Source organism: Catharus ustulatus, chromosome 16 (genome assembly GCF_009819885.2).
Source record: "Catharus ustulatus isolate bCatUst1 chromosome 16, bCatUst1.pri.v2, whole genome shotgun sequence".
NCBI lineage: Eukaryota > Metazoa > Chordata > Aves > Passeriformes > Turdidae > Catharus > Catharus ustulatus.
In genome coordinates this window covers 7,750,841-7,763,776 of record NC_046236.1, presented here as the reverse complement: position 1 = coordinate 7,763,776, position 12,936 = coordinate 7,750,841, and the positions used below count along the sequence as shown (strand labels likewise).

At 42.8% G+C, this 12,936-nt stretch overlaps 2 protein-coding genes across 3 annotated transcripts in view; both read left to right on the top strand.

Moving 5' to 3' along the window:
* The first annotated feature begins 343 nt into the window (after positions 1–343).
* CEP20 (centrosomal protein 20) lies at positions 344–4,706 on the top strand. Of its 2 annotated transcripts, none has more exons than XM_033073697.1 (5): positions 344–399; positions 809–1,006; positions 1,608–1,692; positions 2,551–2,690; positions 4,269–4,706. In XM_033073697.1, the coding sequence occupies exons 1-5, from the start codon at positions 372–374 to the stop codon at positions 4,343–4,345; spliced, it is 528 nt and encodes a 175-aa protein (XP_032929588.1). In that variant the 5' UTR covers positions 344–371; the 3' UTR covers positions 4,346–4,706. The 2 variants fall into 2 exon arrangements, with proteins under 2 accessions (XP_032929588.1, XP_032929586.1); XM_033073695.1 differs by having other exon boundaries at positions 2,548–2,690.
* A 5,338-nt stretch (positions 4,707–10,044) lies between these two features.
* MYH11 (myosin heavy chain 11) overlaps positions 10,045–12,936 on the top strand; it is a 55,433-nt gene continuing 52,541 nt past the window's right edge. The window contains exon 1 of the mRNA XM_033073698.1: positions 10,045–10,105. The gene's annotated coding sequence lies outside the window, so the exon portion shown is untranslated. The remainder of the gene's footprint in view (positions 10,106–12,936) is intronic.

Below are 12,936 nucleotides of genomic sequence, written 5' to 3'. Positions count from 1 at the left end.
CCCGCCCGGCTCCGCGCTGTCTCCTGAAGGAGCTCTCTCCCATCCCCGCGCTGTTCCCTCAGGACGCTCCCATCCCCGCGCTGTTCCCTCATGGAGCTCTCTCCCATCCCCGCGCTGTTCCCTCACTGAGCTCTCTCCCGCCCAGCCCCGCGCTGTTCCCTCACTGAGCTCTCTCCCATCCCCGCGCTGCTCCCTCAGGGCGCTCTCTCCCGCCCAGCCCCGCGCTGTTCCCTCATGGAGCTCTCTCCCATCCCCGCGCTGTTCCCTCATGGAGCTCTCTCCCATCCCGCGCTGTTCCCTCAGGGCGCTCTCTCCCGCCCAGCCCCGCGCCTGCGCAGTGCGCGCGGCTCCATCCGGGTCGCGGCGCGGCCATGGCGACGGTGGCGGAGCTCAAAGCAGGTCGGGGCCGGGCCGGGGCCGGGGATCTCTCGGGTCACCGGAGGGCGGGAGGGCGGCCCAGGTTCCGCGGCCACCCGGATGGGTCTCAGGGCTGCTGCGGGCGCTGACGGGCGCTGCCGTTCCTCGGCGCTGCCCCCGTCATATACCGTGGGCTGTATTTCAGTATACTTCAATATTAAACGCATCTTGGTGCAGTAACATCCTGCTTCTTAAATTGCCAGAATGTATGCTTGCGACTGAAAAACGAAATTGTATTTGTGACTTCTGTGAAGGCTTAACTCTTATCTGTGTGGTGCCTGGACTGGTGGGTACCGGCCCGTGCTGATACCTTATCGCTGTCGCAGTGCCGTACGCCGAAACCCTGTTTGTATCGGGGCTAATTAATGCTGTTTGGCTTTTGTGGGGATAGTTTTAAAGGACACACTGGAAAAAAGAGGAGCTCTTGCCCAGATCAAAGCGAGGATCAGAGCTGAGGTGTTCAATGCCCTGGACGACCAGAGCGAGCCGCGGCCGACGCTGTCCCGGGAGAACCTGCTGATCAACGAGCTCATTCGGGAGTACCTGGAGTACAACAAGTACAAATACACAGCGTCTGTTCTCACGGCAGGTATTGGCCGTGAATGTGTGTCATCGCTGTAACAGTAATCAGTAATTGTTTGGTTGGATAATTCCGTTGATATTATGGAATTAGTAAGTGTGACAAGCTGCATAATCTTGTCTTCCCTCGAGAAATAACAGGGTACAAACAACCTCTGCACAGCTCTGCTTGCAGCATTAAGCTAAATAACTCCATTAGATTTAAGAAAACTTATTCTCTGCTCCTTTACCCTTGAGGTAATTTGTTTGACACATTGGTGATGCAAGAGCAAGAAAACTTGGTAACAGCCTGCAAATTCAAATTTCTTGAAATGGCTGGGAGTACTAGTTTAGATAAAGTTGTTTGCCTGATGAATTTATCATTATACTGTAAGATTTCTTTAATAGTTTTCTTAGATTTTTTAAGAGTGAAGATAAAAATTTTAATGTGGTATTGTAAATTATACCAGTGTGAATCACTAATGCTTAAGTGAGTTCCCTGGAATTGCAATCCACTGTTAGGTATTAATAGTCTAAAAGGGAGGTGCATGCTCTCATGATCTTTTGAAGTGATTTGTTAATTGGTGACATTTTTCTTACTGGTCTTAAGATTCAGGGATTTTGTTTTCCAGAATCCGGCCAGCCTGAAGTACCCTTGGATAGACAATTTCTTGCCAAGGAGCTGAATGTAGTTGAAGATGCAAGTGGAAAGTCAGTGTAAGGAGGAATTTTGGAATGCACAGTATATTCTTTATTCTGTATACCAGTGTATTTTTCTCTGTAGTGTTAGTATAAATCACATGTAAATGTTCTCACCAACTGAAACGTGGCTGATCCCAGGCCTGTTCTGATATGCTGGATTCAGCTTCATGATGGCAAACATGGAGCCATTTTCAGACATACTCCAAACTAACACTGAATTCTGCCAACACAGTGGCATTCTCCAGCTAGGGCCCTTGTGCACCAAAACACAGCTCTCTCACCAGAACAGTCTGCTTTCTACAGAAAGTAGATCTGCTCTTTGCATATCTGGGAATTGCTGTGTGGAGCAATAAAAATATTACAGTGAGATTAGATATAAAATCAGAGTGCTCCAATAAAACTGCATTAATGACCTGAGGGCTGAAGCAGGTTCGGACACGTTCAGCATTCTCTGTATCTTGTGCTGTCTGAGCCTGCTGGGCTTAGGAAGAGCCAAGCTGGAGATGTGCTGTGGTGGGCTGGCCTGTAGCCCACCAGTGTCTGATTTGTGTGTGTGTGCATCCTTCTGATCCATGGGTGAGAATGTGCTCCTGTGCTAAACATGCTCCAGTTCTTCACCTGCCAGGAGAGCTGGAGTTCAGTGGAGAGTGTCTCTTAGTCTGAGCTTTTTAGGGCAGTGTTGGTGTTCAGGGGAAGCTTAAGTCTGTGTTTATTTATGTAATGTTACTTGGATGTGTTTTGTGTCATTAAAGATATCCATACCTATTGTAGAAGTAAATACTAAGATATAAGAAGTCCTGGAGGAAGGGTGTACTTTTAATGCTCATTATTTCATAGACTTTACAGACTACTTTTTAATTTCTCCTTAAGCAGACCTCTCCTGTATGGAATTCTCTGTCATTTCTTACATGGTGGTAAAGAAGAAGGTATCCAGAACATCCCTCCAAAAGTGTCTTTATTGAATTATCCAAAGCAGACCCTTGGCAAACCACCTGCTGAGAGAAATCAGAAAGGTGGGTGCAATGTCATTTTTGCTGAACTTTTGTCTGTGACCAGATTTCTTACACCATGCATAAACATGCAGCTGGACACTGTACCTCCTTCCCTGTGCAAGGAATGCTTTCATCTGACACCAAATGGCTTTACCATTTCCCTAAAAGTTCACCTGGTCAAATTGTACTCCCTAGTAATACAAACCTGAAAAGGGTCAGCTAGACACAGTCTCACTATATTGGGAATTCAACACAAGATTTTAATCTAAATTCTCAATAAAATTTATTAAATGATGGGTATATCTCTGTTTCTTATCTGGTCTAACCTAATTTCTATAGCAAGTTCTTAACTCTTTAGCTGTCAGTTCTTTACATGGGCATAAACCTTTTCTGAGACCATAATTCATACCCTATTTGTCACAAAAGCTTAAGCCCAAAGTTCATTGCTCTACACTGCTAAATCTTACTTGCCTTTTCTGGTCTGCTTTTGGACTGGTTACAATTAATACCACCTACTAGAGAATGAAAAGGTTCATTGGTCCAGCTTTTTCCTTCTAAGAGTCTGCTTGGCTTATTGCTTCATTTTTTATTGTGAATATTTATTACTCTCCTGTTAATACTATGAACTGTTTGGTTTGTATCCAAGAAGTTCCAAAGTATGAAGCCTGAGATCTTAGTGACATCTAAAAGGGTGAGAAGTACTAACGGTTTCTTAACAGATAATTCATTGAGACAATGATGTTTTTCTTCTGCCAGAAGAGGGGGCTGAAGAAACAAAATTTCCATACCAAAACTGCTATAAATTACCTTTGTTAGAAAACAGTTATTCCTTTCAGAAATTTCTCCATTTTTAAAACAACCTGAGTGTATAGGAGAATTGTTTTTAAAGTATATTTTTGTTTCTGCTGACTCCACAGGGTCACCCTGCCCTGTTGACTCCAATATAACTTCACATGGAGATTTAATTGGTTACAGTTAGTTACAGAACTCAGTATCAACCATAAGACACAACAGCACATTGCTTTTTTAAGAACTAAACAAAAACATAGAAGTTTTAAGGCTTTGAACCTTTAAGTAAATATATTCTGAAATTACTTTCTGCATGTGTTTGTGGAGTATGTTAGTGGAGACCTAAAGGCAGTGAGTTTAAAATACTAATTATTCAACTCTTTTCATTAGGCTGCATATTCAGGTAATCAAGTCCATTCATGAACTCAACCTTTCAAGTCTCTTATTTAACATCTAGCTTGCTTTTCACCTTAGAAATTACCTTGTTTATTTAGATGTATGAGTATTCCAGCAGACTGGAGATCCTGATAAAATATAGTGTGGAAATATGGAATATTTCCACAAATAATTCCAAAGTATGGAATATGGTGTTTCTTTACCTCATTCACTACAGCTGAGTTGGAAGTTGTCTGAAATCTAATCTTAGAGATGTAAAAGCTTTTCTCTCCTACAGCTGCATGGAAACATTTATCTGTAAATTTCCTAAATTCCCTGTGATGATACTGTGCATCAAAGTTGGCAATAGTAGAAGACAACACACTGTGCACCTCCAGATGCATGAGAATATTTTTGTCTGTGTTTCATTTTCAGACAGAATTCCAGAACCTGGAAGGATGGCTGGCATGAACATCGAAGAGCCTCTTATTTTACAAAGTATAAAGAGATGATATCTTTCATTTTCTAATTTCTCATTTCAAGGTCTGTCAGATTTAATTTAGGACATTCTTCATTGCATAAATTTCTCCAATAAATCCAGTGGGACCATTTTAGCTTGTAATGTCTACTCATGAGACAGGATGACAAGGTCATGCTTACTGTCAATTTAAAAAATGTTAGCAAAGCTCTCTCTCTCTATCCCCTGATGGAAGGAAAACTGTATAGAGAGTCACACCAGTGAATTCTGTGTCCAGAATTGCACCTGAATATACTGAGTTTATCCAATACATTTTTATATAATAACTTATCATCTCTGCACTTAGATCTTTGTGTGTTTTTCCTATGTTTCTAAATAAAATTTTTTCAGTTTTATTCTGTGTGGTATTTTGAGAGTGTTCAAACTATACATTTTAATAATTATTTTTAAAAACAGGCTGCAACTTTGAGATAAGTAAGGGAAAATAAATTCTATTGGAAAATTGAAGTGGTTTAGAAGGATAGTTGTTTTTAATTCTCCAGAAATGGGGACTATATTTATCTTCATGCCAGCAAACAAACAAGAGTAAGTTTTTTCCATCTGGAGTTGCTATAAATTGTATGGTGTAACACTGGGTATATGGGAGGGGAAGGAACTTCTGGGTTTTTTTCCCAAACAGCATGAAACCCAAAGTCAGGAAAAGCTAAAAATAAAGTTGATAGTAGATTACTGATTCCCAGAACTCTTTTTTAGCTGAGGTATTTACATGTTTTGAAATGGTAATTTATTTTAAAAGCCAGACTTGTACATAAAAAATAACATCTATTTTTTTCTCTTCTCATTTTCACAAAATGCATAAATGCTAAATATACCAGTGGTACCGAGAGGAGTTTTGTATAAATAAATCTCTAGAGTCAGGTCCTTAAAAATCTTTATTGTTAGATAACTGGTACAGTGCAGGGGGGAAGAGAGGAAGAAAACCTGCAGTTTGTGAAGTTGAAAGGACCCCAGGTTGTGCACAGTGTGAAATTCTGCCTTTATCTTGATTTGACCCAGTTGGTGTTGCAGGGTACTTTTATTTCTACAAGCAATCTGTACTCTAACATGGAGCTGCAGAGAGGCTGCACTTACCCTTTGAAGCCTCGGCAGTGAGCTCATCTCCTCCCTGTGACTGGCAGTGCTGGCAGCTCCTCCTTGGCTGATCTGAGTGTCTCAGGACTGCTGCCAGGAGGGGAGGACATGTGTTTGCAAATAAACCTCAATCAAATCCATCTGTGAGCCCTCTGCAGCAGTGGCAGCTGACCACTGGACCAGGAGAGGGAATCTCTGTGCTCACACCTCTGTCACCTTCAGCTGCTGGGCTGAAGAGCCATCCCTGAATTTTTAATTTGATTTTCTAGAAGTTCAGTGCTAGACCCATGCATTTCCATGAAGCAGCAGATCAAATTGTTATGCATATTTGGATTCTGAATTATCTTTGCAACAGCAAAGAAAAAGGCTGTGAAAACAAAAGCTCAAACCTTCTCTGCTATGCAAATGTTTCAGTGTAAACAGCCACTGCTTCTGCTTTCTGTCTTCCCACCATAGATCATTCAGATGCTGCCCAGGTGCCATGGAGCTCCCTGGGAAATTAATTTTTAATGGTAGAAATTTAAAAAAAATTTCCTTAGGTTGAAGAAGGCAAAGGAATGTTTGGTACCTGTCCTTTCCCAAGCACACAGCTCAGCAGGCTCCTCTCTCCACAGTCAGGAAAGCAGTGGCTGCTACAAGGGCCCTTCACTGAGCTTTGAGGTAAAGGTCTATGTCTGAAATCAGAGACAAAATACATTTAAAACAAAAGGAATCTTTGGACTATTTTCTCTGGGGATTCACCCATTGTACAGACACTCTGTAGGGACAGTGGGTGGAATTTGGCTGTTTGCTCTGGGTGCAACTTGCATTTCATCTAATTCTCCAATACCCTCACAGCCATATCTGGGGTTAGAAACAATCTCTTGTTTCAAAGTATAGTCACTGTACAAGCAAACTAAAGGCAAATTACAGTGTATTTCCAGTGATGTTTATTTACAACAAAGCTTTGAAATATATCTGTGAAAACATACTGGCCTAGTCATATTATTAATTGTCTAGCATTTATCTGAACAGTACATGAAATATGAGTATCTTTCAAGATGCTGACATACAGCAAGTCCTCTGAATGACAAACTGCCTGCCTTGTAACTGGGTGAAAAGAACTGCAAAATCTGTCCCACATGAATGCACTTAGCATCCCTTAAAATTTTAAGGTGAGATCAATATTTAGATCAAAATATTTCACAGGTTCATGTTTTAGAAGAAATTGCCAAATAGGTGAGCATACACAAAAATTATTTTCTTAACTTCAGAAGTTGTGTAATTGCAGCCTGGGATGTCTTGTACTAACTGTCCTTACTCTTTCTACTGACAACAGAAAATGAAAAAAACCCAAAGATACAAGTATATGGAAGTTTAGGGTCTTTAAACAGCAAAATGCATTTGTGAATTTTATTGGAGATAGAACATTAACCAAGAGCATAATGGAGGGAATTCCATTAAAAGAGGCTGTTTGTTGTCTAAGCACGTTATCACAAGTGAAGGTGACAAGGAGCCAGTGCAGTCTGGTGTGGATATCAGATCTGGAAAGTACTTTGGAAGAACTTAACCCACGTTTTAAAAATAAAAAATTCTTTAAGACCAAATTTTTGCTCTCTCCTCCAATGAGAGCAAACTGTGTCTCTCGACTGCAGGGCAGCTGTGCTGTTTCAGAGGTTTTAGTTTCTGTCCTGCACAGGGGAGATTTTTGAAGCTTTATCAGCTCTCTCTGAGGAGTCAGTTACGTTCTCCTTCCTGAGCGCCCTCGCGTCAGGCACCCAATCTCAGTGTCACTGGATCACTTTTCCGGAGGACTGATTAGCCCTGGGTAATCACCTTGAGGAAAAGAAACCCCAAAAGGTTTGTTCACGCTTGCAAAGACACCCTTTCAGCAGCAGCTGACTCAGACCTGCTCTGTACCCTTCACCTGACCACTGCAGCCCGTGGCACAAACATCAAGTGGCTGGCGATTATTTTCTCTCATCAGACTGTTCTCAAGATTGATTGTCCTGGCTTGGACACAGACTGTCCCTCCTGCTGCAAGGGCACAGCTTGGCACAGGTGGTGATCCACCAGTACAGTTACCTGTTCTAATTACATTTGTCATCTTAGAGAAACATGGTTGGTAAAACTTACGTAAAAACATTTTCAAACAAAACAAAAATTGCTTACCTGATGCTTTATCTAGCAAACTAACATCACTATCTGTGCTTTTTTTTTTTTTCTTCCCATCTCTTGTGTTCAGGTTACACCATGGTAAAGCAGTTAAAAGTTCACTTCTTTCCTTCTTGGGTCCTCTTTCTTTTCCCCAAGTACAATATTTACAGAGCAAATTCAGTAAGGAGATATTTAAGGGTAGGCTGCTCAATGCTTTATTTTTTTTTCCAGAAAAGTAATTAAAACAAATAAATAAACAAATCAAGGGGCTTTAAACAAAGCTTATTTTCTTGTCACAAAGTCATTATCCACTGGGAATCCACAGCTTTCATTTTGAGGCAACTTTGGTTTGAAACAACCACCACAACTTTCAGGAACCCCCAACCAGACTATCAGATTAATATATCCTTACATTTGCTTTTAAGTGAAGGTTGGAAGCCATGCTTACATTAATCAGTTCCTACCCCCCATGGCTTGAGAGTGCAACTCTTTCAGTCCCAGCAGTAATATTTTTTTGGACTTTCCAGCTCCATTTAATGTCACATCATATATCACCCTCCAGCACTGCTGCTGTTAAACTCCCTCCTCGGGCAGTAAGCCTGCGTGTGCAGTGGTTTGCAGACCAGCCAGAATAATTTCCACTCCTTTTTAAGCTACTATTATAATGTGTCTGGTTTTGTGAAACAGCTGCATGTGTTTAAAAGGAGCTTCTTAGAATAACTTTGATGAATGTTAAAATGATCATACTTTTCAGAGGATTCCCTTGCATTTCATTGTGTTTCTAATTAAAAGTTAAGTTTGCAATCAAGAAACTGCAGGGGGAAAAGTAAAATAGGGTGAACTACCCTGCCCTGTGAGGGACTTTCTGCTAACAAGGACAAGTTTCTTGGATTTATGTCGTGGTGATCATTCCCCTGGCTTTGCTCCAACAGAGTCACACATGCACAGGTCTGATAGGGCACTGCTGGGTCCTGGAAGGCTCTGCATGGCTCCGTGCAGCCCCACACCCCTGCAGACACCAACCCTCCCTCTGGCAGGACGGTCTGTGACCTCTGGGACTGTGTCACTGCCCTGAAAATCTGGTCTTCTCCAGCTGAGTCCCAAACTTGACCCTGCATCTGCTATTTCTGAAATGTTGTCGAGCAGAAACCCCAGGGCTCTTTCCCTCTCTCCTCTTTGTCCAAATTTTTTCACCACTGGCCAGAACTAGAAGAAGGGGCTACAGGTTTATCACACCTGCAAATTCCTGACCCAGTGACAGCAGAGGTTTTCAGCCAGCCTCCCCTCATAGGTATTTCTTTAGGATGATGAGACCAATATGAGCTCCATCCATCTTCCCCAGGAGGGTTTATTTTCCAGAGAAGACAAAGCTGTTGATGTCAAGAGAAATAATTTCCCTCAGGCCTGTGCTCTGATCCTTTGGGTATACACCATATTTAGTCTGTTGCTGAGAGGGGGTTGTTTCGGTATTTTGTATTTGGCACGTTGATGGGAATTCCTAGAGTATCCTAGCTTTCCCTTTTTGGGATATCTCCATCCACAGGTCCTACTGCACAAGGCTGTTGGCTACTAGGGGAGGAAGGAGGGGGGACAGCTGGGGACTGAAGGTTTGGGGGCTGTGAGGAAGGTTTGATGAGGACCAGATCACTCCCTAACCCCGGCAGGTCCGGCTGCCAGCTCCCTGTCCTCGTCCTGTCCCTGCCAGCACACGGTGCCTGCTCCCTGTTCTGTCCGTGCATCCCAGGGATCTGCCCCAGCTCCTCAGCACTTCCCTTCTGCTTTTACAGACACAGGGGGGTATTTCTTATATATGAACAAGTACTTTCAGTCCTTTCCCAAGAACTGAGCTGCACACTGGATCGCAAAAGAAACTTTGGCAAATCTGCTAGGAAGGTGGCAAACAGCCCCAGGGGCAAAGGAGGCTTAAACCAGCCCCAGGCTCCAAATGTCACATAAACACAGGGAGACCCAGAGCCACCTCCACCCCTACAGTCCTGCTGTGTTAGGAATAACCCTCTTTACCCAACCCCTGAACTCAGGGACTTGGCTCCAAAATGCACGGGCAGTGGGTAGGAAACATCCTGTGCCACACAGGCCGTGACCTGTCCTTTGCCCTTCTAGGCACAGGGCCATGAGGGACAGGGATACTGCCAAGGCAGGAAGGAGTTAAAGGTCCATCTGCTTTGTCAAATAACAGGAAAAAAGGGTGAAACCCTGAACTTGTGATTAGGGGCACCCCTTTCATACATCCTTCTGAAAGCCAGAACCAGCCTGCTTCCCTAAAAAGTGGCTCGGGGCAGGGGCCACAGCCCAGGGTTAGGCCCTGCTGGGAACGAGGTCCTTGGCTCAGGCTGTGCTTTTTAAGCCAGGTACCAAAAGGATTTTCCAGCAGGACGTGGTTTCCAGGGCCCCTCCCCACTGCCAAGATTCTCCTCCTCTATATAGGGAGGCTGCAGAGGCAGCAAGGACTGGGCTGTCCCGGCTGGTGGCTGTATCTCCAACTCCCTGTGCTCCCCATCGGACACCTGTAAGTACCAGGGGGGAGAGGACCCTGCTGGGGACCGTGCTGGGGGTCACACTTGGGGATGGGGACCCTGGCATGTTAACTCTTACTCTGCTCTGCAAACACATGCACAGAATTAACCTGGGGATGGGCACAGACCTGTCAGATTTATCCTGGTTTGTGTGTTACTGGTTGGGTTCTGCTTAAAATGCATAGAGACTGTGCATGCCTGAAAGTGGGGACAGATGTTCTAGCCTGCTTCTAGTCACTGCTGACACTGCCATTGCTGAAAGACAGCGGCTGCAGAGGGGAACTTGTGCTCTGAGCCAGCAGCAATGCTGCCACAAGGTGCAGGGCAGGGCAGGGCAGGTGGTCACAGGTACCTGCTGCAGACAACCACCACTCCTGCATTTGGGAATGAAAAACCTCAGCTGCTGATCATCTTTAACTGCTCCTAACCTCTCAGTCCTAATAAAGGACTGATGAAAGAAAGTGCAACCAAGTAAAATAATCAGTTCATCAGTAACTTGTTCTTTAAACAGGAAAAATGTTTAAAAATTAGAAGAAGGAGTGGAATTGCTTTTACATAAATGTCCCAGCATTACATATATATATATGTTTTCAATATGCTGGGAACAAATTTGAAGCAAAACTAATCTGACAATTTACTGAACTACAGTAATTTCAAAGGTGACATGCCTTTTATAAAACGGAAAATAAAGCAGCAAACTTCTGAGAACATCCCATAAGTAAATTAAGACAGTAGATGGCAGTGCAGAAAGCAGCTTCAGCGCCATCCCAAATGTTCATGGGCTTCTTTTACCTGTATGTGTCTGTGTCTGTGTGCATGCACACCTTTAAAAATGTTGGTATTTATGTGAAAGGCATATATGTTTGCATAATTAAGAAGCAACATGAGATATTTTCAATATAAATCAGAAGGCTCGTCATGATCGAATACATACATACTAGTAAAACCTTTTCTGAAATACACTTGTTGAAAAACAAGCCCACTTGTCCTTCCCTCCCAGCTTGCCCTGACAGGGAGTTTGCAGCAGGACTGTCTGGTTGGACTGACGTGCTGAGCCCCCTCAGGCAGGGCTGAGCTGATGAACCCTCTGAGAGCAAAGCTCTGATTAAGTTGTCACTTCAGTTTAGTGCCCGATCCTGCCCTGGCTGTGTTCGCTTGGATGTAAACAATGAATTTTATTATCTCATTTGCAATTGACACACTAGTCCCTAAAAGGTATTTGTTTTGAATTTGTTATCATTACATTTTTGCGGAACGGCGAGTATTGAGCAGAACATCTCCATAAAAGGCAGCGTGGGGATGTATGCAGAGATCCCAATGCTTTGGAAATCACGGAGACTTATTAGATGAAAATCTGATGGCTTTTGAGTATGTTAATTTTAGGAGAAGCCAAGAGCTAGAGACAGCTTTCCAACTTGTGCAAGGTCCAGTTAAATTATGGATTATTTGTGAATTATAATCAATACAAAGAATTTTATTGAGTTAATAGAATGACATCTAAAAGAATTTGAAATAGCTGGTATTTTCTAGATAAAGGGGATCTATTCCTTTTTTCCCCTTCTTTTCTGATTTTTACAATTTATAACACTGGTAATAACTGGGGCCAATTTCTTTTGAAAATTAGAAAACAAATCAAGTGTTTAGTCAGAGTTATGTAGTGACTCCCATTAACAAAGGTGAGAAGACTTTTTTATAAATTGAGGAACTTACAGACAATTTGATTGAAGTATATGAAGAATGCATTTCCAAAAAAAGGAGAAAGGTTAGGAGGGATTGATAGCAGCACTCATAATAAAGCTGTCAATGCTGGGGAATTCCAGTTCCTAAATGAAGCTCACAAGGTTAGGATTCACCCCTAGATTATCTTTTGATTATCTTTCTTTCCAAGCAGTGCTCAGTTGGATGATTCAGTTAAGTATTGGAAAAGTAAAAGGAAGCTGGAAAGATCTTAGTCAAGAATTACTGTAGCCCAAGAAATGGAGTTTGAGTCAAGAGCAGGTTACTGCTACACTCTTCCATCAGAAACTACTCAGACAGCAGGAGTTCCTCTGTTGCAATAATTATTCCCTGTACAGATGTGATAAGGCTTTATATTGATGTGCACATCCTGCAGAGGAAGGGAGAAGTGTCCTTTATTTTTTCCTTAGGAGAAAAGCAGTCCCTCCAAGCTCTGACTCAGAAGGCAATTCTGCTTGGCCAATAACCTTCTAATTAAAGTGCACTTCCTGAGAATATTTATATTTCATCCTTGAAATAATATACTCAGGATAAACTAGTTATCAAGACAGCATTCAGCTTCTGTCACTAACATGAGAAGGGAAAAGACAGTGAAGAGTAGCCAGATATCTCCATAGTGGGACAGCAGGCAGAGAAACAGAGTGAGCTGAGGAAGGATCTGTGCATGTCTGCATGTTAGACAAGTATAACAAATGGATCAGGCTAGGTGTAATTTGGCACAATTCTAAGGCAAGAAACTTCCTATCAATAGTGTTGCTGTGCTTGCTTTTCCTCCTCCCATTCTCAGGATAACTCATCTCTGGCTATAAAGTGTATCCTCTTGTACATGATTTGGGCTGAATGGATGAGAACCTCTTGCACATGGACAGGGGGGTCTCCATTTCTCTGAGCCAGTCCTATGGGTGAAACCCAGGAACTGGATACAGGATCAGTTTTGCCTTTCAGGGAATGTCCAGCAGGCAGTAAGGAGTCTTTTCCCTTGGCTCTTTTCCCCAGTACCAATCACATACTGGCCCGGTGCAGTGCAGTCTTGATCAGAGATGGACCAGAAGATATAGAGCCAATTATTAATCAGAAAGCTTCAGCA